Below are 23148 nucleotides of genomic sequence, written 5' to 3' on the forward strand. Positions count from 1 at the left end.
GATACACGAACATCAAGTATCGATCGTTTATTATATCAATTGTTTTATATAAAAAGTTTACTTTTTGGTACTATAATAATAAAATCAGTTGCTTTTTCAGTCCACTAGAAAAAGAGTTTTCCTTTGGGGACACAATTTGAAATTGGAAAAAAGTTAAATAAATAGCAATATATTGCAATATGTTTAAATTTGCAATAACATTGTATCGTGACATTAGTATTGTGATAATATTGTATCGTGGGGCCTCTGGTGAAGACTGGGTCAGTTTGTATTATCACTTGACATTTAAATATTCATTACTTTATACTTACTAAACACTTTGGTCTCATAATGACTATTTCCAGAAATTATTACAACATTACGACGCCTCAAAATGTCAGATTTTTCCCCACACTGGCTTCAAGGATCAAGGTGCTTTAACTGTCTGTTGTTCATTTCCACTGTGTATCAGTAGGACATTTACGTCTCTCTGCCTGCCTGCCACAGTTAAATGACAATGCTGAGCTGCCTGAAGATGCAGCTCCTCTAACATCCAACAGAAGCAGACTGTAAATAATAATAAGGGAACCAACAAGAAAACTCCTCACTATTCCCAAGAATGTAAAGGCTCTTCCTACTCCCCTTCATCTACACCTTCACCTGGAGGGTCTGACATATTTTGGACTGTTTCAAATCAGTTAGGGCTGAGTAGAAGTGGCCAACGAATCCATGCGACAATGACTTATGCCACAATCAGACTACTTAATATTAAAAAAATAACCAGATCCAAATAATAATAGCTGGCCGTTTTATCCCATGTAAAATATGATAGCGTCTTCTTTACTTCATTTTCCTCATACAGTCTTTTCATGACAGACATCCTCACAGAATCTGTGTCTCTAAACATCAATGTTTTCCCAAAGTTATTTGATTTGACCTGCACCCAAAACATGTTTGGAGAGAAGCAAGCAAGACGTCTATCAGAATCCACGGTGACAGCTGTCTTCCAAAAGTTTGTATTTATTGATATACTCCCCATTGATACAACTGAGATTTAACATATCACATGAGTGAAAATCTATAGTCAAAAGTAAATGGGAAGGTTTGTGAAAGAGCCAGTGGTTGAGAGATTTACCTTCATTTGATATTAGTTCAAGGACATAATATGTTTGCCTTCTCAAGTTATTGTTCTGTTTTTGTTCCATCAAGTAATCAGTGAGACAGTTATATATTCAAACATGATTATTATGAAAAAATATGGTTTCACAGATAGATTTTGACTTTCCTTAGATCAAACTAATAGTAAGACTTCAAAAAGTGGTCTAAATGAATCTGTTCCACAGTTCTTCACTACTTTAAATTAGACTAATCTGCTAAATATTCTGAAAACTGAACCAGTTACATTTTTCATTTTCTAGGAGCTGCAAATAATCATTTACATTGAAGCCCAAACAATCACATCCTCTTCAGCCAACATAAATATTGCATTAAGAAACTCTTAAATATTCATAAACAGGGAAATATAATTTGAAAATCTAAGATGAGAGAGTCAGGGAGCTGTGGAAAAAGAAAGTACTTTAAATTGGACTAATCTGCTACGGATTCTGGGTAAATTAAACTGTCTTAAAACATTGCTGATGCAGTAACTGTATCAAATCAACCGCTCAGCTCTCTTTACTTCAGCAGAAAATTTACTGGGAAACATGTTGCTGGGAAGAGTGTACCAACACAAATAACTATTAGTAGCATAAAGTTTCAAGGCAGAACAGACCTGCAGGAGAGCTGGGATGGTGCATTATGAATAATAAGCATAATCCTAGACTTTTATTTGAGACTGTTGATAGACTTACATAGTGTCAGCAGCCAGTAAATAGTACAAATTTGTCAGCACATAATTTTATGATTTATTTTTATGAGAGAGTTGAGGACATCCGAACTAGGATAGTTGTGAGATGTTGGGGGATTAGACTGCGCTATCACAGGACCATTTTCTACAGGACAGGGCCACTCTGAGTTTGAGCCGATTTCTTTGGCTGAGTTAACTAAAAATGTTGTGACTGCAAGAGGAACTACTTGCTCTCTGGATCCCTTGCCTGCCTAGATTGTTAAAGAACTATGGCCAACACTAGGATTGTATGTTTTAGCTGTTTTAAACCTTTTGCTCTCCACTGGAGATTTTACAGCTTGCTTCAAATCTGCAGTGGTTAAACCATTATTGAAGAAACCAAATCTGGATATAAAGTCGTTGGAAAATTATAGACCTGTTTCTAATTTGGCCTTCTTATCTAAAGTATTTGAGAAAGTGGTCTCAAATCAGGTTTTAAAATATCTGTTATCTAATAATCTTTTTGAGCCGCTGCAGTCTGCTTTTCGAGCAAAACATTCTACTGAAATTGCACTCACAAAGGTGGTAAACAATCTGTTACTGGCTGCTGAATCAGACTTAACATCTGTCCTTTTGTTGTTGGATCTTAGCACAGCTTTTGATACTGTGGATCACTGGATTCTTTAGGACAGAATCGAGAAATACTTTGGCATCTCTGGCCAGGTGCTTAAGTGGTTGAGATCTTACCTTATCTTAAGATCTCAATGTGTGTTTTATAATAACACATTTTCCGACCCTTCCCCACTTCAGCATGGGGTTCCACAGGGGTCAGTCCTTGGTCCACAGTTGTTTTCGTTATACTTAGAGCCTTTGGGACAGATCACTCGTTCTTTTGGGATTGCTTTTCATTGCTATGCTGATGATTTACAAATATATATGCCAATTATTGCAGGAAATGCATCTGATTCAGTTAAATTATCGACTTGCTTGGCTGCTGTGAGAAGATGGTTATCAGCAAATTTCTTGCTACTCAACTCAGCAAAAACTGAGATGATAGCTATTGGACCAGCTATATTAGGTAATTTGTATGACAGTTTTACTCTATCCATTGATGATTTGGTCATTCATTGCAAGGAGAGTGTAAAGAATCTCGTGGTTGTTTTTGATCGATCACTTTCATTTGATTTACATATTAAAGAGGTGAAAAAAGTAGCCTTCGTTCATCTCCAAAGAATTGCAAAGATTAGATCAATGTTGCCACTTAAAGATGCTGAGACCCTTATTCGTGCCTTTGTTACATCTAGGCTGGACTATTGTAATGTACTGTTCTCTGGGCTGCCTAAGAAAAGTTTGCGAGGTCTGCAGATGGTCCAGATTGCTGCAGCACATATTCTGACTGTATCATCTAAATACATACGTATAGCTCCCACGGGACAGGACATCTGACTGTACCAAAGGTTAGGAAGAAAACGGCTGGTGAGCGAGCATTTTTGTTTTTCGTGCTCCAACACTATGGAACAGTCTTCCAGCAGATATTAGGCTGGCATGTTCAATTGAGGTTTTTAAATCAGAGCTTAAGACCTACTTATTCACTGCTGCGTATGAGTCCTAAATGTTCGTTTATCTATCTGAATAGGTGTACTTTTCAGTGTTTCAATTTAAATTTAATTATGCTGTTTGTATTTTAATTTTATTGTTTTTGTAAAGCACTTTGATTGAAAGCACTCTATAAATAAAATTATTATTATTATTATAATTTAGCCTGTGTGGTTTACTATTTAGGCTTAAAACATTATTATTATTACTAATTTGCAATTAATTAGTGCAAAAATAAGATGGTCTAACACTACAGTCAAGCCTAAAATATATTTGTGAAACCAGCTTACTGAAGTTATAATAAATGCCTTTTCATGATTTTGATGCGGCTTCACAGAAGTTTATCTACAATAGACACTGGTGATATCACAATATTTGTAAAGTGCAGATCCTGCTGATTGCAAAAGTGTGTATCATGTCTGTGTATTGAGATTAGACTTTTAAAATTAAAACTACAATTGGTAAATTAAAATCTTCAAGACTTATCAATAAAGTCATTGGCACAATTCTCCCTGCTGGTGGTGGAGAGGGGCATGAATCACAGCTTCCCCAGCCATAGTTCTTTAATCATGCTGTCTAGAACGGCGACACTCTTTGGGAGATGGAGTAGCTTTAACTTTGCAGACGGCTGTCCTACACTGCAGCAACACTAATTTAAGCGACGCATTCCCAGAATGAGTCGCCATTATCTGCTTCTGCTAGAAACAAATGCTTGTTATAACCAAACACCCGAGTGAGAGCAGAGAGACACACAATCAATCCATCATTCAATAGATAAGACAGAGAGATCTCTACAACAACAACAACAAAATTGAACCTGATTTTTCAGGAGCTGCAAATAATCATTTACATTGAAACCCAAACAATCACATCCTCTTCAGCAAACATAAATATTGCATTAAGAGACTCTTAAATATTCATAAATAGGGCGAGATAATTAGAAAATCTAAGATGAGAGAATCAGGGAGCAGTTGAATAAGAAAGTTCTCGTCGTGGTCCCTCATAAACTTTGGTATGGGTATGTGTTTTAGAATTATTTTGCTTTTCTGTATGCCTGGTGGGTTCTTGGTGTGTTTTGGTTTGTGTCTCTCTCTCTGTGTTTTGTTTTCTCCCTCATGCTCTGGATGGAGTTGGTGGGAGTAGTTCCAGTATTCCCTGTCTGCACACCGGGACTGAGTTCAGCCAAAGTCCTTATAGGCAAGTCATGCCACTCGGCCACCATCTTGGCAACGCCTCCGGGCAGCTATTTCGGACTAACAAGGACAGGCTCCTATCTGAATGAATGGGGAGAGAGCCATAATTGCACTTATACTGGTCACCAGGACATAAAAACTACATGACTAGAATTAGCATTGGGAGGATGTAGTGAAACTGCACTTTAGTGGGTAACACCTTTGACACGCACACCAAATGGAAGAAAACATACCTTGAAGCCCGTTGCGCACCAGTGCACACCGTTGGAAAGGAAATATGTCATTCAACCCTGAAGCAAACTGATGCAAAACAATTTGAGATTGAACTCGCCCCGGGTTCAACTTACTACTGAGCACACCTGTTCCTCATGCTCCCATCACCATGCTCTGCTTAAACCAGACCCAACCTTCCAGTCCCCGACGGATCGTTGCATCATGTAGTATGAACACACGCCAGCTAGCTAGTTTACCAGTATTAGAAGCCAACAGTTTGACTGTCTGCCAGCATGTTGTTTTTCACTTTGCTAATCTAATTTCTGTTCTTCTGCTTCAGACCACCTGCTCTGAACCTCACACTCTCTGCTCTGCCAGCCTGCCCCTGCGTCGACAGGAAATTTTCCTGGAACCCAGGACCCATTTGCTGGCCAACTCTGAACCACTTGCAATCCCGGGACAACAGCTCTCAGCCCCCACAAACCTGCCATCGCCCTGTCTCACTTCTTGTGCTGTTTGTTAAATAAATCTCACCTCGTTTCATCCCAGCTCTGGTCCGCGTCTGATTTCCGGTCACCATCCCTGACAGATCTTCACTACTTTAAATTGGACTAATCTGCTATGGATTCTGGGTAAAGTCCTTTCCAAACATGGCTGACCCAGTAACTGTATCAAAAAAACTGGTCAGCTCTCTTCACTCCAGCAGAAAATTCAACAATTAATTGGGAACATGTTAACTGGGAAGGGTGTAACAACACAGATTGTTACCAGTAGCACAAGGTTTCAAGGCAGTCGGACCTGCAGCAGACCTGGGATGCCGCAGCTTAGTACCTCTAATTCATCAGCCAGGCTCAGGATAGCTTCCTCGGACAATGATGTCCTCACTGCTATTTCCAACATGTTGCAGCGAACTCTAAAAACTCTCTCTCCTCTTACTTTTTTTCCTCCAGTGTCACTGATAGTTATCAAAGAAACAGAATTTAGCCTGGGTGTAGCGTGGCTTACTTTTTAGGCTTAAAACATTATTTTAACTCCCATTAGACTCATTTAAGACTGACCTAAGACTACAGACAATCCAAAAATATCCATGTGAAACCAGCCCCTGAAGTTATGTGAAATGCTGTTTCTTGATTTTGAAGCGGCTTCACAGAAGTTTATCTACAATAGACACTGGTGATACCACCAATCTTTATAAAGTATAGATCCTGCTGATTGCAGTATGTGTGTCTGTGTGTTGAGATGTGTGTCCTTCCTCTTGTTGCCTATACAACAAAACTTCAATCTTCAAGACTTATCAATAAACTCGTTGGTATAAGTCTCCCTGCTGGGGGGTGCAGAGGGGCATGACTCACTGCTTCCCTGCCGTAGTTCTTCAATCATGCTGTCTAGAAGGGGGACACTCTTTAGGAGATGGAGTAGATTTAACTCTGCAGACGGCTGTCTAACACTGCAGCAACACTAATTTAAGCCACAGACTCCCAGAAAGAGATAAGTCACCAATATCTGCTTCAACTAGAAACAGATGCTTGTTATGACCAAACAGAGAGACATACAATCAATCCATCATTCAATAGATAAGACAGAGAGATCCCCACAACAACAACAACAAAATTGAACCTGTTAAAGTTTTCATTTTTCAGGAGCTGCAAATAATCATTTACATCGAAACCCAAACAATCACATCCTCTTCAACCAACATAAATATTGCATTAAGAGACTGTTAAAGATTCATAAATAGGGCGATATAATTTCAAAATCTAAGACGTGAAAGTCAGGGAGCTGTAGAATAAGTGAGATTCAGACTGTGGTTCTGGGCCATGCAGTTTTGTTAATCATTTGGACTCATGCATGAGTGGAAAACTCTTGCATTACAAGAGGAGACATACCCAGCGCCATTGATGCCAACTCTCCTCTGAGGGAAGTGGTTGCTCAAACAGTCACCAAATATCATGTGCAATGTTGCTGCTTACAAATGAACACTCACTTTTCATGCATGTGCACCAGCAACATGTCCCTCACATTGACTTTTATATTTCTCTTTTCTTACTAACTTAATATATTTGCCTAAAAGCTGTTGTCTCTCATTTTAAAGGTCATGATGGTTTTCACGTTTTAGCCCTTTCTCTACAAATTGTACTTTACATAAATGTGAACCGGTTTCTAAAGAAAATCTTAACTTCTTGATTTCTACCTCTCCAGGCAAGCATTGTCATTTTGATTGGTCGCCAAAATTTGCCAAATTATCTAATATCAGCCAGTCAGTGAGAAGATGCCGGCAGAGAGAGAGGATAATGAATAATAACCCTTATCCCTTCAGTAATCCGGTGTAGTTTATCTTAATTTGCATGTGTTTGTTAACCTAAATGAACTGAACCAAACACACCAATGGCAACACAAGATGAGGACACCGGACCGTCCTAAACATGTGGCGAATGCAAAGCAAGCTCAGATAATACCTGCATCTTTTTCTTGTTGGTGGCAACAAAGACATTCAGTTTATGTTGTGGCCAGTTCGTACAGCTGAACATTTAGAGGTAATTATATCCCCCAAACCTCACAAAACATCATCATCACAAAATCATTGGAAACTTTTGGCATTACAAAAACTGCTATTTGGCATCTCAATCACAAGTCTCAGATGTCTGAGCATTCTTGAACTCACCCAGAGGAGATTTTTGCATTAAGACATTAATGCAACTGGCATAAACAAAAGATGACAAAAATGTTGGCTGTGATGGATTACTATCTGGAAAAGGTTTCAAGTGTCTGCAAGTTGATACTAGCAGAGACCACAATGAAATCAATAAAACCAAAGCCTGCCTGGAAAGTACTGTAGTATTGTATGCTTTGGGAAAATGTAGTAGTAGTATTGTAAAGCAGCTTAAACCTAGTGAGTGTGTTTTATAATTTACAAAGAAACAGCCCACGGGCAATTTTATTTGTGGAGTATAAAATGAAACTTCTACTCCACAAGGTCTCAAGAGAAGAAGAAGATCAATACCATTATAATGTCTGTGTGCTACATATAAAACTAGAGACAGCAGGCAATGTGTGTGTCTTAGCTTACCTTAGCGCAAAGACATTTTTAAACTTTGCTTTTACAGATTTAAAAAAACAAGCTAATGTGTTGATTAGATGAGTTGTTTTGTTACATAGATTGTTTAACCTGCAAATTTTCTCAGCTTTATGCTAAGCTAGCTACATATATATTCTACAGATAGCAACTTTCTCATCTAACTTCAGGGAAAACAGCAAACATGTGTTACCAAAAATGTTTTGATCAGTTCTTCAAAGTAAAAACTTTTGTTTTCTGTACCAAGGGCAAATTTCCAATTCAGTCTCCATGTGCAGTCGTCTAAAATGAACAAATTAGAAAAGCAGTCTGTGCTTCAGTAGAAAGACCTTCATAGGTGGAAAGTCTACGGCCTGATTGTCCATCATACTGAAGGGAAGGACAAAGGAGACAAAATCTATACATTTCTGTGCGCAGAAGCAAAAGCCGAGAGTCCACCCTGAATCTTAAGTAAATATTGACCAAGCAGGTGGAGGAGACTGAGGCGCCACTGAGCTGTCCTGAAGTCCTGAAATATGGATATTTATTATGTCAGAAATGTTGTTTTCAGGCACACTAAAAGTTCTCATGGCGCATCAGTAAACACAGCCCGATATTCATACAACCTGCAAAATTTAAATTTGAATTTTCTTCATCAACTATGTCACTTAACGTAAGTTTTATGTACAAGGACAGTCAGAGAGATGGAGCTGCTTACAAAGACACAAGGCTGAGCCCACTCTACCGACCTGAGAGAGAACAAGACAGGAGAAAGTAACTGTTGTTGCTGAAGTCAGCGATAGCAAAGACTGGTGTAAACCAGAGGGACACAGATAGGAGTGAGGGGATACCAGGATAAGGTAAGCCGGTGTCAGTTGCAAAGGCAATGAAATGGTGTATGTGCATACTCAGTGCTTTGTGAATGTGTACAACAATCTCCAAGTGCGTTTGATTTGTACATGTGTAAAATACTTTTCATTCATTAAGAACAGATTTGTTCTTAATAAATAAACAAATCTGTTCTTAGTATTGTATTTAGCTGCAAGAGCTGGGGAAAAAAGTATCACCTCATCTATGCCTCTCAACTGACTTTTTACTTGTGACTTTTACCACAGTCCTGCCTTGCATGCGATTTGCAAATGTGTGTTCTCACTAAAGAACTTCTGCTGCTACAGGTGACCGACCAAATCAATTATGGTGGAGTGCAGTGGAGCCGCAAATGTCACTGTACTTTTCCTAACTACCCTCAAGCAGAAACAGCAACAACTAACCATTACTGGTACCTCTTTAGCATTGCCAACAGCGCAACCTGGGCACCTGTAATTTTAGGCTCTCTAGAAATTGTTCAAACAAGCCAACATTAGCTAACAGCAGCATTGTTACAGCATTTCCTCAGAAATTATCCATCTGTTACTACATGAACACAACATTTTCCGCCAAAGTTTGAATGGTTTTGGTCGTTCATATAAGTATAAGTATAAGTGATTTTCTGTATTTCCATTTTTCTTTGCTTTTCTCTCTGGTTTGGAGTGGCGGGAAATTTTTTCAGTTTACCTATCTGGATTTACTAATATTTGAATCAAGATATAATGACAGTTGTGCAGTTAACTTAACTTATATTGTCAATCAAAATACAATCAAACCACACCGAAACCATCCTGATAAAGCATTTTAGAGTGTCAAACTCTTAAATAATTAAATAATATCTAAAATGTTTTCTTGTATGAACTTAAATAATTGTTTATTTTGTCATGAATATTTACTTTTTTGGAGAAATACATTTTAAGGGCCTTTAAAGAGTGCCAAGAGTCTTTTTAAAACCGCCTCTCCAAAACCAAAAACACAAGAGCAACACTGTAAGAAATGATTAAACAGCATGTTTGTCTGCTTTAAGCTGTTAGCGTGCGTGGCTAACTAGCTCTAGCATTGACTCCAAAGTCAAGAAACATATCTTCTTGTTTTTCTGGGGTTACAGGTTGTTCATGACTGGAACATACAACGTGTGGGAGGAGATATTACCATTTCAGAGTTTAGGCTAACATTAGTGTGGTCTGTCCTGCTCTTTGTTTGGTTTGAGGAAGTATAGCTTGCCAAACTCAACGGTTAATCTGGCTAGAATTAAGAAGCCTGCTTTTTTTTATCTTCTGTGGGCAATCAGACATCTATCGTATCAAAAATGTTTACAAATGTCAACTCATAAATCTACCTCTTTATCATTGCAAACTGCAGCGGCCCCGTGTTTTTTTTTACTTATTTAGGCTAATGGGTTAAGTAGCAAAAGATTTCAATATCTATTTTTGGGATTTGTACTTTTCATATGGTTTAAAACTGTGGTTCATTTAATTTTCATTTTCATTAGACACTATAGAAGTGTTGCTGCTGTATTACAAGCACTGATGCAGATGCCATGACTCTTGCAGATGCGAGCTATTAGCCTAATATCCATGAAAAAAGTAAACAAATCATATCATTAAAACAGGCAGATGGATGCATAATTGCATCATAATGCGCATTAATGCTAAAACAGACAAATATGTAATAATATTAATTATTGAAACCAAATAAAAACAAACAAAGCTCACAGTAAGAGGAAAAACTTGCCTCCCCCCTCAGTGTCTTTCTCTTGTACAGTGGCTCAGGTTTCTCACACACACACACACACACACACACACACACACACACACATACACACACACACGAGATGCACTCACAGTCTTCAAAACTCTGAGAATGACTTTGTGTGTGTGCAGTTGTGTGTGTGCTCTGCAAGTGAAAGAAAAAGCTTGCTGTGTAAACAGGGGATTATCTTCCCCCCAGGTAACCTTACACCTAGGCTGCTGAAAGACAACTATACACACATGCAAAACCAAAGCACACACGCTCTAATACATATATACAATATGTAGACAACAGAGCAAAATTCACCACACTCCCCGCCTGATGCCAATCATGATCACCTTGAGCATTTTTTCTTGTCTTTTCTCCACATGACCTTCTATTTTGTTGTAGTAAATTAACAAGTTTGCCAAAGATCTTCACGCAACATTAGATCATGAAATCATCACATCATAACAAAGCTGTGAAAATAATCAGGATTGTTATCAGCTCATTAACTGAATCTGTACGATTCTTCTGTTAAGATTCTGGAAGCATGTTTTGAGTTGAATCACTTATAAGTTTAGTAATTGTGATAGTTTAATAACCTCAAGTGGATCGCCAGTAGCTATGAATTTCGGGTGTTGTGGATAAATGCAAAACTAATGCATGGGACAAAGACAGTTATCTTTCTGCCTTTAAGCTCTCGCTGCAAAATTGGGCTTTATCAATCAACAAAATCACAAACGGCTTTCTCAACCTTCCCACAATGTCATTAGTATGTGACACCAAAACTGCACACTGCTGTAATTTGTTTACTGGTCAGCAGTTAATTTGATGATGGTCAAAAGAAATGACAAACATGTGAATTGGTTTTCTCAGCAGTTGGAAGGCCACCAAACTATTTACAGAGCTGCCAACTGTCACGCACTGAGCTTGAGACTCACGCAATTGACACTTTTCACATGCTCTTAGGCTACACACCAATTTTCTCACACAGTGAAAAACAAATGTATAACTGATAATGTTGACTCACAATACGAATCAACTCCACCTAGTTGATGTGACTCCAGCGTCCGCCGTGATAGTAATCAAGTGGACGCGCTCTAGCGCTGTGAGTCACAAACTGTTTTTTGACAGAGTTTTGAGCTGTGAGCTGCACTTTATCAAAGGTGCTGAAGGTAACGTTTGTGTGGATTTCTGATGAGATTTATGCCTGATCAGAAGTGTTTTCAGTTAGTTTCAGTTTTCTACCTCCTTGTCTCATCCTAATCAAAAGTTTCTGTGTCTGTCAGACGGTCTGAAGGGTTTACTACCACAACAGCGTAGCAGTAACATAATGCACAGCAGAGTATCATAGGGCAGGGAGACTTTTTAAAAAATAGTATGAATTCTTATTAAATGATGACGTGCTTCTCATAAAATTACGACATTTTATGTGGGACATGTGGGATAGATCTTGAATGTGCACCATACAGCCTCATTAACAAGGCCCGCGACCCCACAGTCACTTACTCTCACACCCTTTACAGTCCATAATGTAAATGTCTTACACATGTAACCTCAGATGTAAATATCTTGCATATCACTGCACGAACTGCCATATTGCATATATTCTTTATTTAAAAATATTTTTTATAACTTGTCCATTTCAAATATTTATCTTATGTTTATTTTTAAGCACCAAGTCACTAAAGCAAATTCCTTATATGTGTAAACCTACAAGGCAATAATGCTGATTCTGAAAAGGGAAAACAGAGAAACTTGTCACAACTACTCAATTTAAAATACTCCTTCATAATATTATAACTTACCGGCATCTATAAAACATCAATAATTACCTTTTAATAAAGTTATTACCTACAACTTCTAAACCCATTATTAAGATCATTTATAAATGAATAAAACCAAACAGTTTTTAAAGAAAATATTTATCTTTAGGTCATTGTGGTAGATTGTTGTGAAACATTCTCCTGTCCATCCAATCCCAAAACGCACATGCACACACATAAACCTTAACAATGAATAATTTTCTTAAAGGATAGAGAGGCTGGTGTTACTTGCCATTGAAAATATCGAGCTCTGCATTGTAGTTAAAAGCAGAGGGGAAAAGGAGTCTGGCTGCCAGCTTGATAAACTAAAAGAAAACAATGCCATAACTCTTCCACAGGCCTCTTCTTTCTCAACCATCCCTTCTCTCTCTTTATTTCTCTGTCTCTTCTTCTCTACGCCTGCGAGAATCCATCAACAAACCTGCCATCCGTCCTAATCTGACACTGACAGCAAACAGGACGCTGAGAGACTTCTCACTACATCTGGCTCTGTTTTCCCCAGTGTCGCAGTTTAATTAATTCAGAAAGCATCATCGGCTGAAGCGTCACTTTCTCTCTCTGTTCCCTCTGTCTAAAGGTGTTTAATGGCGACTTCCAGCACATGTGAATTCATCTGCAACGCTGAAAACTGCACAAAGTAAGGAAATGCACCAATCTTATCAGTCTAAAGATCAAATTCAGGATGTGATTAAGAAGAACATCTCATCCCTGATGAGTGAAAATTGCCCAAATTAATATCAGGTGTCTGGCATGATCACTGATGGGGAATCAATCTGTGCTTGAGGACTTGAACTAAACTTGGGAGCAAATCTTCTCCCATACTGCAGGAAGCAATGGTCCTGATGACCTACAAATCACAAAACAACAAAAAAGATCTTGATGTGTCGATGCTATTTCCACAAGAATTTAATTTCCCACACCGTTTGCTGGTTTATGTCATGCCTGAAAGCACACTGAACTTTTTTTATGTAGTTTGTTGCTCAGTAGCACTGTGGCCTGACAGTAAGAAGGTTCTTCAGTCAGTGTTGTTTAACTTGGCACTGCATTTCAATCTGGAGTTTGTCCCCGGGCGCTGCACAGTGGCTGCCCACTGCTCCCGTCAGGGATGGGTTAAATGCAGAGGATGAATTTCGCTATGTGTATGTGACAAATAAAGTAGTGTTATTATATTGAATAAAAAAAAGCTTCTACTGAGGTTTTAAAATTGCAGCATTGAATCATATTTTGACATCATCACCCGAAAAGGCCTCAAATTGGCTAAAGTGATTCATCTGATTAAATGAGATCTTTTTTGTTAAAGCCACGTGAGTCCTTTTATACAAGAAATGATTCATTTAGCTTTTTTGTTATACTTGTTGAAATGTTATTTCCATCCCGACAGCAATCAATAAATCAAATTCTCTGACACAAAAATGACAAAAAAAGTTGCTGCAGTACAGGAACTGTTCCAAAAAGCTACAGGAAAAAAAGTTCAGTGTGCTCGCAGGCATGGCATGAATCAGCAAATGGGGTGGCAAATTAAATTCTTGTGCAAACAGCATCAACACATCAACATCCAGGGCTCACAGACATGAACAGAGTGTGTTTCATGGCCGCGAACAAACACATTTAACCTTCCCACTCGAAGTTAGGAGAAGACATATGACGCACAAAACCAAACGCAGAGGCTTGACTAATTCTTAGACACACTCTGTAGCCGCCAAATAGATTAACATTAAAGAAATAATTTACCACTTGCAGAACAACAAGGGCAGCTCAAACACCTGCCACTTACACTCTGACATGCACAAACACACAGATACACAGGCAGAATTTTAGAAATACTAATTCCCAATGCAACCCACCCACATGTATTTATTTATTTATTTATTTATATAAACGATCATTTAAGTTGTTTGTAACTTTAATCTCCCATTCTGAAGGTCAAATGCTTTTTCAAACCTTTTACTGTATTGTTCTTTTTGCATAGAAACAGTTAAAAGTTAGAAAGAGAGAGTAAATATCATAGTCAACTTTCTGAAACCCACTGTGTATAATTTCTGTGTAATTGTAGAATAAATACTCATCCTCAGATCATTAAAACCACTAGAAACAATAAGATGGCATGCTCTTGGTGTTGTTGGTAGTACACCAGCTGCAGCCCTGGTACACCACACAGTCCAACCCGCTCTCACTCCCTAGTTGTCACATATGGGAGCCATGGTCAAGACCCCTTGGCGTCAGTTTGTAACGCAATGGAGTAAGCCCCTTAGCGCCATCGTTCAATGCATTGGGGGAAGCCCTGTAGAGTAATATATGAATGTTAAAAACCGGTGTAGGATATAAATAACCAAAAAAAGTCTAAATAAGAAGGTGGTTGGGGTGGACGGGTAGGTCCGAACCAGAACTTTTGCATAGGAGACGGGTGTTTGTTTCCTGTGTGAAACAAAAAGTCAGCATTGATTGTTTTTAGTGAAGTTACGTAGATTATATAAGATATATAAGTTATGTAAGTAACATTATATAACTATTTTATTATTATTGTTATTATTGCTAACTTGATCGGACGTTGCATATTGATTGTTGCCAACCTGCCCAGCCTTACACGTCCAGAAACGACATAGGGCGTTAACAACCAATTGTCTATATGTGACGAGTTGAGAGTGAGAATGTGTTGCACAGACACACATAGCTAAATGAAGAGTTTTTGTCCCCTGTGGTTATCTTGTAGTGGACGTAGCCTTGATGTTTAATGAAAAGCCTCAGCAGAGTCTAATGAAACAATCATCTGCAATCTTGTCATTAACACCAGCCTGCAGACAAAACCTCTGTGCTGCCCTCCACTCCTGTTCCTTAACTACTACTTTCAGCTTTCTCTCAGATCCCACCAGAAGGTACCACTCTCATCTTTCCTCTTACCTACTCTTACCTGGTATTCTCAGCTTTGTTTCACTGCAATCCCAAACTCCCACAGTAAGCCTGGCACAAACAACTTTATTTTATATCAGCAGCATCCTGCCTAGAGAAGCAACATTTCACTCAGAGATACGTGAAGGAAATGCCCATTTATAGCAAATTGTTATAGTCAAGAGCTAGATTTAGGAGGAAACGGCTCTGTGAGGAAGTGTGTTGAAGTATTTGTCCAGCTGGACAGTTGTCCTGGTTTAACATAAACAAATCTATCAGGATCCACCCACCTATTTTTATGCACATTTCCAATTTGTGCATAAAGCAGACTTAGAGAATAAATCCTGACATATATACACGTGACTTAAACATCACTAGTCACTGAAGAGACGAAAAAAATGCCGGCAGATGAAAACATCAGAGCTGTGTGGAGCCATGAAGAGACTGTAACCTTTTTACGACATCATCTCATTGTGTCTTCTTCCTCCGCAGTGGTTTAATGGCACTGGACGGCAGAATTAAGGCCACAAGCTGTTTATCTCAAGTCACCCACTCCTAATATTTGCATAACGGTAGCCGATGGAAATCTGCATTATTTAGCATTATCTTTTCTTTTTTTACCTCTCTTGTGCCCAATGTTCTTGCACCAAGGTGTAAATGACTTTCTGTTAATAGGACATGGCTTCAGAAACAAGAAAAATCTCACCGTGGCCGTCAACAAAAGAATAAATTGCTGATGGCATCTTTAATAGACTACTTTGTTGAGATGTCAAACTTGGTTGAAGATTGTTGAGATAAGCTGTTGCACGGCTTCATTTCTCAACTTTCAAACTCATGTCAAACTCATATTCTTTCCTCTCTTGTAAACTTTGCAGGCCCCGACTGAACAGTGGATCAGTTAAGGTCACAGATAAGGAACAGCACTGCCGGTGTGCACTGGAAGCACTTACACTTTCTTTCTGGTGTCTTATCTCAACCTTACCTTAATGCTTTCACTGAGCATTACGCTTTTTTATTTTTATTTTTTTACAAAAGCTCATTTTCTCTGTCTGGAACAAACTCTCTCATATAACATTTACATTTTACAGAATCGCACCTGTCTGATGGCCTGCAGCAACTTGCCGTAGGAGTAGACGATCACGCCAAATGGCAAGACCAGGCAGAAGATGAACAGGCTGATGATGTAGGAGATATTGTTTGGCGTCTGGGTCTTCCAGTCGACTGAGCAGGTGGTGCCAGGACCCTCTGGCCCGTATCTGCTCCAGCCCAGCAGTGGAGGTACAGTCCAGGCCACAGAGTAGAGCCAGGAGAAGCAGATCCCTCCCAGCGCCGGGCGGTAGTCTCTGCCGTCAGCTATTGTGGGCGCAATCATGGTGCAGTAACGTTCGTAGGACAGAACGGCGAGGGAAATTAGGGAGACGATGCCTGCGGATGGGGAAGTACAGAATAAATGGTCAGTAGGTGTGTAACAAAATGGGGCAAGGAGCTGAATAATGAACCACAGTATCGACTACATCTTATCAATAATTGGGATTTTAGGAGTCAGAGCAGAGCTGAAACCCAAGATAATGAGTATTTAGACACAGAGTGGAATAAGTCTTGCAGAGGCAGACAGCAGGACAGCAGGACAGCAGCGTAAGGTCTTCTTCTACACATTAAGTCCTTATTCGTTGAATGCGTTCTATGGCAGGAAATAGCTGCTCAAGTGACTAAGTTTTAAATCAGAGCTAATCAACACATACGATCTAAAGTGCTTGTTCAGGGGCACTTTAGCTCCATTACACTGAGTCTTCCAGGGACAGAGAGGTTGATTATAGACAATCACAGCTACTCTACGCATAATTAAGGTTTCTGATTGGCTGACCTGTTGCATATTTGGTGCGGACACGGGCTGGTGTCGTGGGCGCACGGGAGCAACAGCAAGTGAGACTCTTGAGAATAATTGATTTTGTGTTTGTGTGTGTTTGTGTATGTGCAGGTGGATGAATTGGGAGTAAGAGCTCTCTCTGTTCATTACTGAAGCACTCTGGTTAGATAAAGCACATGCACTCCACAGGTCAAACAGGTATTAACATACGGTCTTAAATAATAAAAGATTAAATAACATGGGATGTTTTATTTTCATGTATATCCATGATATGCTACTTAAAACTGAGTTATAAAGGAACATTTAAAAAAATAAGATATACAAGTCAATTAATGTCCATGCCAATGTCGAGTAGAATTTTTATTTAATAATAGTAGACCATTTGAGGGGGGATGAAATGCTCAAATGATGCTCTGTGCTTTGTGTCATAGTGGGGCTTTAGTTGAGAAGGTAATGGCTGCAGCCTGTGGGAAGGTGGGGTTGGACGGTCCAGCACAGCCCAGCCCCCAGTACCATTTTAGATTTCAACGTCATGTTTTTCAGATTTGGAAGAAGGAAGCAGCTCCTGCGTGTGGAAGGAATGAATGGTGTAAAAGTCAGCACTACGTTGGTTATTTTGCTTGTTAGAGTAATCTAAAAGCCTAATTCAAATCTCTTCATGAGTCAGACAAGTTTTACTGCACTGAAATGTTGTAGTAAGCTGTAGAACATTTAAACATCATGTGGTACCCTACTTGATGTTAGTTAACTAGGTAGGCTACACATTAAGAAACGTTATGTCAGTTGCAAAAAGACTTCAGATCACGATCCATAGTGAACATCGTACATTCATTCTTCCCAATTTACAGTGTATTTTTTTCTACTGATGGTGTACCAGTACAGTACACATTACATGCATGTAAGTTACAAGGGAACAAGGTATGAGGTTAAGAAAAATGAAAGTAACAATCAGGGAATAATCATATACTGCTGGTTTTCTGTTATTACATGGTAGGCTGCAGTGTGACCATTACTGAGCAACAAAGCTAGAAGGGGGGTAATGAGTTCTATGTAGCATTTTATCTGCTGTCTGCTGTGATTTATTTCAATTGCACAGTATTTTAATATGATACAACTAGGATCATTGCATAACTTTCAACCTCAGTTAACGTTACATCTTTTCGGTAAACAATCAATTTGCATCCAAGCCAGTGCGGACCTAATGCCAAAACCACAGTCAAGCATCTCTATAGAGTCATTAAAAACAGCTCCATGGAAGTCTCGGCCCCTCTTATGATCTGTACACGGATCTCAAGGGTCAGGTTCATAGAAGAAAGACTGCTGTTAGTTAAAAAGACTTACAGTAAATTCTCTTTAAAATCCTCCAAAAGCCAGAACATTTTCTTAAGTCAAAATAGCAACACCACAGTTGAAATATTTTGTAACAAGTAAAAGTTCAATGTTTTATAGGTGAAAAGCACAAAGGTATTAACAGATGCTGACAGATCACATGGAAAATGTAAGCCAAGAGTGTGTAACTCTGTCACTGTTTCTCCACCACAGCCCATTATAAAGCACACATTAGATAAAGTTTATACAAACACTGACACGGGAAACATATTCATTCTCTCTGTGATTATGGACCCTCGCCAAAACTTTCCACCAGCAATAATATCTGACCCACAGTCAGATTATGGTGCTTTGATAGTAGCAAAAAATATAAATAAATAAATACTTTGATAGTGGTGCTGAAATAGATCTCAATCAGGACAGCAACAGTTACTTACATAATCACTTCCTCTTTAGTGATTATGCCTTCAAAATAAAAGCGCAAGAAGCTTGTTTACTGTAATGCAGTTGAAGTGAGCTTTTACTTTTAAAAGAGTCTTTAGCCTGCTTGACAAACCTCTGATAGAGCCGTCAGAAAACGTGATTCCCCTAAATGTCCTCTGCCTGGAGATACTGGGGAAATGATAAAGAATGTGTAGATTGATGGATGTGGATGAAATACCGAAACACAAACAGTGTTCACAAACAAATATTTGCTGCAGAATCCAATTGTTGAAGAGAGAAAAAAATACCCATCCCAAGGTGGGATTGAACTCACAACCAAAAGAGAGCAAGCCCTGCACTTCACTGACTGAGCTAACCAAACACCATGTTGATGGAAGTTGATATTATATCTCATATTCTCATCCACCATCTAATGGTTGAAAATATTGCTCCAATGCAAAACTTATTTGCAGACCCCTGCGGTATATTATTACTACTTCTTCTTCTACTTACGTATGTACGTATTCAACATAGTGAGTGTCTGCACTGCCTGAATTCTACCAGAAGTAGAAGAAGAATGCTTTGATGAAACGTGCTCTCTAGCGCTATTTGTCTGTTTTCAGCTACTGTAGAAACATGACGATGCAACATCGCAACCTCCATGGAAGGGGGTGCCCGCGGTTACGGAGATATAAATGGCTCATTCTAAGGTAATAAAAACAGTTTATTATATAAGGTCTTTACACACCACTGAAAACATAGTTATGGATCTTATATTGCATTTCTCTCAATAGATCCTCAGAGATATTACACACTGAACTTTTAAGTACAATACTTCTGCAATGTAGATACTTTCCATGACCTTTTATAGAAAATTTTGTCTGGAAAGAATTGCGGCCTGAGGAGGAGATTTTGCTTGAATAACATTTCCTCCATATTTTTCTACGGTATCTTTGTGTTGTGAGCATTAAATCTGTGCAGTAGATGAATAACTGTTTTGCATGCAAGTGGCTTCCCAGTATTCCTTTGTTGATATATTTGTTCATAAGTGCAAAAATGAGACAGTAAAGCATACAAAATAAATGTCTCTTGTTCTTGGGAGGCCATTTCATAACTGTATGACCTTTATGCAAAAACAAATACACTAATGACCCTGGACTCCTTCATGATTCCAACCGTGCTGAAGTGCACTACATCAGTCTATACTTATGTGAAAACTGTAACACTGTCTCCATTTTTTGTTGACAGTACCATTTCTAGACAGGGTTGTTCTGTTGCTTTTTCTGTACTAAAATAACAGTTGCAAGAAACAAGGTTTATGGCAGCAGAGGTTGTGAGCTGGAAAACCAAAAAAATGAACTAAAAGCAGCTGAAATGCTCTGTAGAGCTGAGTGGAACTGCAGAAACTGGTGATAATTCTCACTCTGACCGACACCTTTAACATCCGATTGTAATATTCAAAAAAGTATTAGTGCAGCTTTAATGTTTTATTTTCTTATAATGTTTTTATAAACTTAAAATTACAAGCTTTGTCTTCTTGGGATTATGCAACTAATGTCGTTATAAGAAGTCTCTTGGGAAACCAACATTGTTTTCCCATGATTGAGTAATAGCATACAATCAGCAGACCAATTGCTTTGTGCCTAATCTAATATTTATGACTAAAGGCACACTGTGAATCACCTGCAACAGTATTACAAGGATGAGAAAACCAAATCTGTGTTGAAATTACAAACTGATTACATAATCACACACAAATAAACCTCTCCAGCAGACTTGAGTTGTTTTTTTTTCTTTCGAAAATATGAATTGTCTTGCCTCAGCAAGAGGGTGACTTCTCTCCTAACAGCTCCCATTTTTTCCATTTCCTGTAATGATTGCACAGTCTTTACTCGGGGAACGTATCAGTCCCTGATGTTGGCTTTGATTCAAACATGGCCCACTTTGATTCTCCACCATGCATTTTAATGGCTTTTTCACCTGAGGCCTGATTCTTCCTCACCCAACTCTGGAGTGGTGTGGAATAGATTTATGGTAAAATTAATGACCCAATGTCCTAGGCCTGAGTCAGCACAGCAGCTAATCATCTTTCATTGTCTCTTGCTTTTGCGCTTTTTCTCCACCCTCTTCTTCCATCTATTTTCCTTTGTCTCTCTCTCTTTTTCAATATGTATTACCCTCTCTTGCTCGTTATCCCTGTCTCAGTCTTTGTTTACCTCTCTTCTTCTTCTTCTTTCTTGTTTCAGATCCAACTGATGGCAAAGCAAAAACTTCCCTGATCTAAAGCCTGAAAGATAATCAGTTTACAGAGAGAAGCAATTGGAGTCACACTGGAGAAGCAGGAACTCGAGAACGTTCAGAATTGTTTCTTGAAAACTGAATATCAAAATAGTTACCAATCATTTTTCTGTCAATCTACTAATCACTAAATCGTTTTAGCTCTACAAAATAATTGAATTCCAAGTGTGACTAAAACTGACACTAAGGATCCTCTGAATAAGTCTGAATGAAAAAATCATCCATATTCATGTTGTACGGAAAACAGTGTCCTGTGTCACTAATACACAAAATAGTTCAGCTATAGCTCCAAAATAAGGTTGGGGAGAAATCTTATAATCAACCTGCTACTATGAAGCAGTGTGAACACATTGTCTGATTGGGCCCACAAGAGACCAGGTTACTAGGAGAAATCAGTCCTTCCTGCTTCTCTTACCACCTGTTTAAAAAGTGCACAATAACCCCAAAGACCTACACTAATACCTCTGTCTTTCTTTCAGATATATCCCAACTTTTACTTTCACATGTCCTGCACCTGTTGCTCTAGACAGCATTATGATGGTGGACTGCTGGAAGGCGATAGCGGAGAGAGATAGAAAAAGAAAGACAACAAAAATCAAAAAGACAGAGTAGGAAAGAAAGAGAAAAAGAGAAATAAAAGACTTCTTTGTGATTTCGTGTGGAATATCTTATTTGAGCTGCAGTGACATGATGAGGCTTGATTATAAGATTCCTAACAGCCCCTGACTGCACAGTACATGTTGTCTGAGTAATTGCAGTGGGGCGGACAATGCCTCATTAGTGAATTACTAAACGAACTGGATTCTACCTTGCTGGCAGAAGATGAAACAAGATGTCTCAGTTCTGTTTTCACGTCAGTCCTGCCAACCTGAGTAGATCCATTTCAATTTTGTGGGGTCTGTAAGTGACCGAGTATATATACAGAGAAATTAATAGTTCTGGTGAGATAGTGGGAAGTGTTGGAGGTAACAAATTACATGTACTTCTGTTGCTGGAGTTTCATTTTGTCTTAAATCCTTTCTCTTGCCTGCTGTATGCAGTACGCTAAAGTTAGTCGGGTGGCATTAAAAGTGTGATTGTTTCGACAGATTGTGTTCAAATGTTCCTCAAAAGTAAGTCAGTTTGGATAAAACTGTCTGCTAAATAAGTTAATGTAAATGCTGCTTTTCAGTCCTTTCTGTGGAGTTTCAATCAGCACAATCAGACCTGTAGCAGCTAGAAAGAAAACCTGATGAAATTAATCATCATTTTTACATGTTTACTCCATTCATCTACTTTATGATGCTCATCCTGATCCAGGTCACGTTCATTTAATTAACTGTATCGTTAGACATTGGTATTATATACTGCAGGGAAGTACTGGAAACATTTGATATATAATGATAAATAATTCCAGGCCATGTCATCCATCATCCAACTTTTGACAGTATTATTGCGAAATTTTTTACTCTGTGTGGTATTTACAAATCTTAAATTAAACTTGGTCAACCCTGAAAGGGTTGTTACAGTTTTCACATAAGTATAGACTGATGTAGTGCACTTCAGCACGGTTGGAATCATGAAGGAGTCCAGGGTCATTAGTGTATTTTGTTTGTTTTTGCATAAAGGTCATACAGTTATGAAATGGCCTCCCAAGAACAAGAGACATTTATTTTGTATGCTTTACTGTCTCATTTTTGCACTTATGAACAAATATATCAACAAAGGAATACTGGGAAGCCACTTGCATGCAAAACAGTTGTTCATCTACTGCACAGATTTAATGCTCACAACACAAAGATACCGTAGAAAAATATGGAGGAAATGTTATTCAAGCAAAATCTCCTCCTCAGGCCGCAATTCTTTCCAGTTAAAACACAAACTTGTTTGAACTCTGCAGAGTTCAAATCTACTACTAATGTATAAGGATTTTATGTGTTCTCTGTTCCCACTTGCACTGAAGGTGATACTTTTTCCATTCTTCAGTTGTTCAGGGCTCTAACTAATATTTTCATTATCGACTAATCTGCAGAATATAATCTCTACAAACAGATTAACCTTTAAATATACAAAACACCATC

The 23148-nt window shown here is 38.6% G+C and overlaps 1 protein-coding gene across 1 annotated transcript in view; it reads right to left on the reverse strand.

Annotated features, from left to right (window-relative positions):
* Nucleotides 1-23148, reverse strand: part of tmtopsb (teleost multiple tissue opsin b) — a 35317-nt gene that overhangs the window by 9478 nt on the left and 2691 nt on the right. The window contains exon 2 of the mRNA XM_038731667.1: nt 16268-16596. Within this exon, the coding sequence (XP_038587595.1) occupies nt 16268-16596 (329 nt within the window). The remainder of the gene's footprint in view (nt 1-16267; nt 16597-23148) is intronic.

Source organism: Micropterus salmoides, unplaced genomic scaffold, assembly GCF_014851395.1.
Source record: "Micropterus salmoides isolate LMB-PRFRI ecotype aquatic unplaced genomic scaffold, ASM1485139v1 Ms_hic_scaffold_1, whole genome shotgun sequence".
NCBI classification, from domain to species: domain Eukaryota; kingdom Metazoa; phylum Chordata; class Actinopteri; order Centrarchiformes; family Centrarchidae; genus Micropterus; species Micropterus salmoides.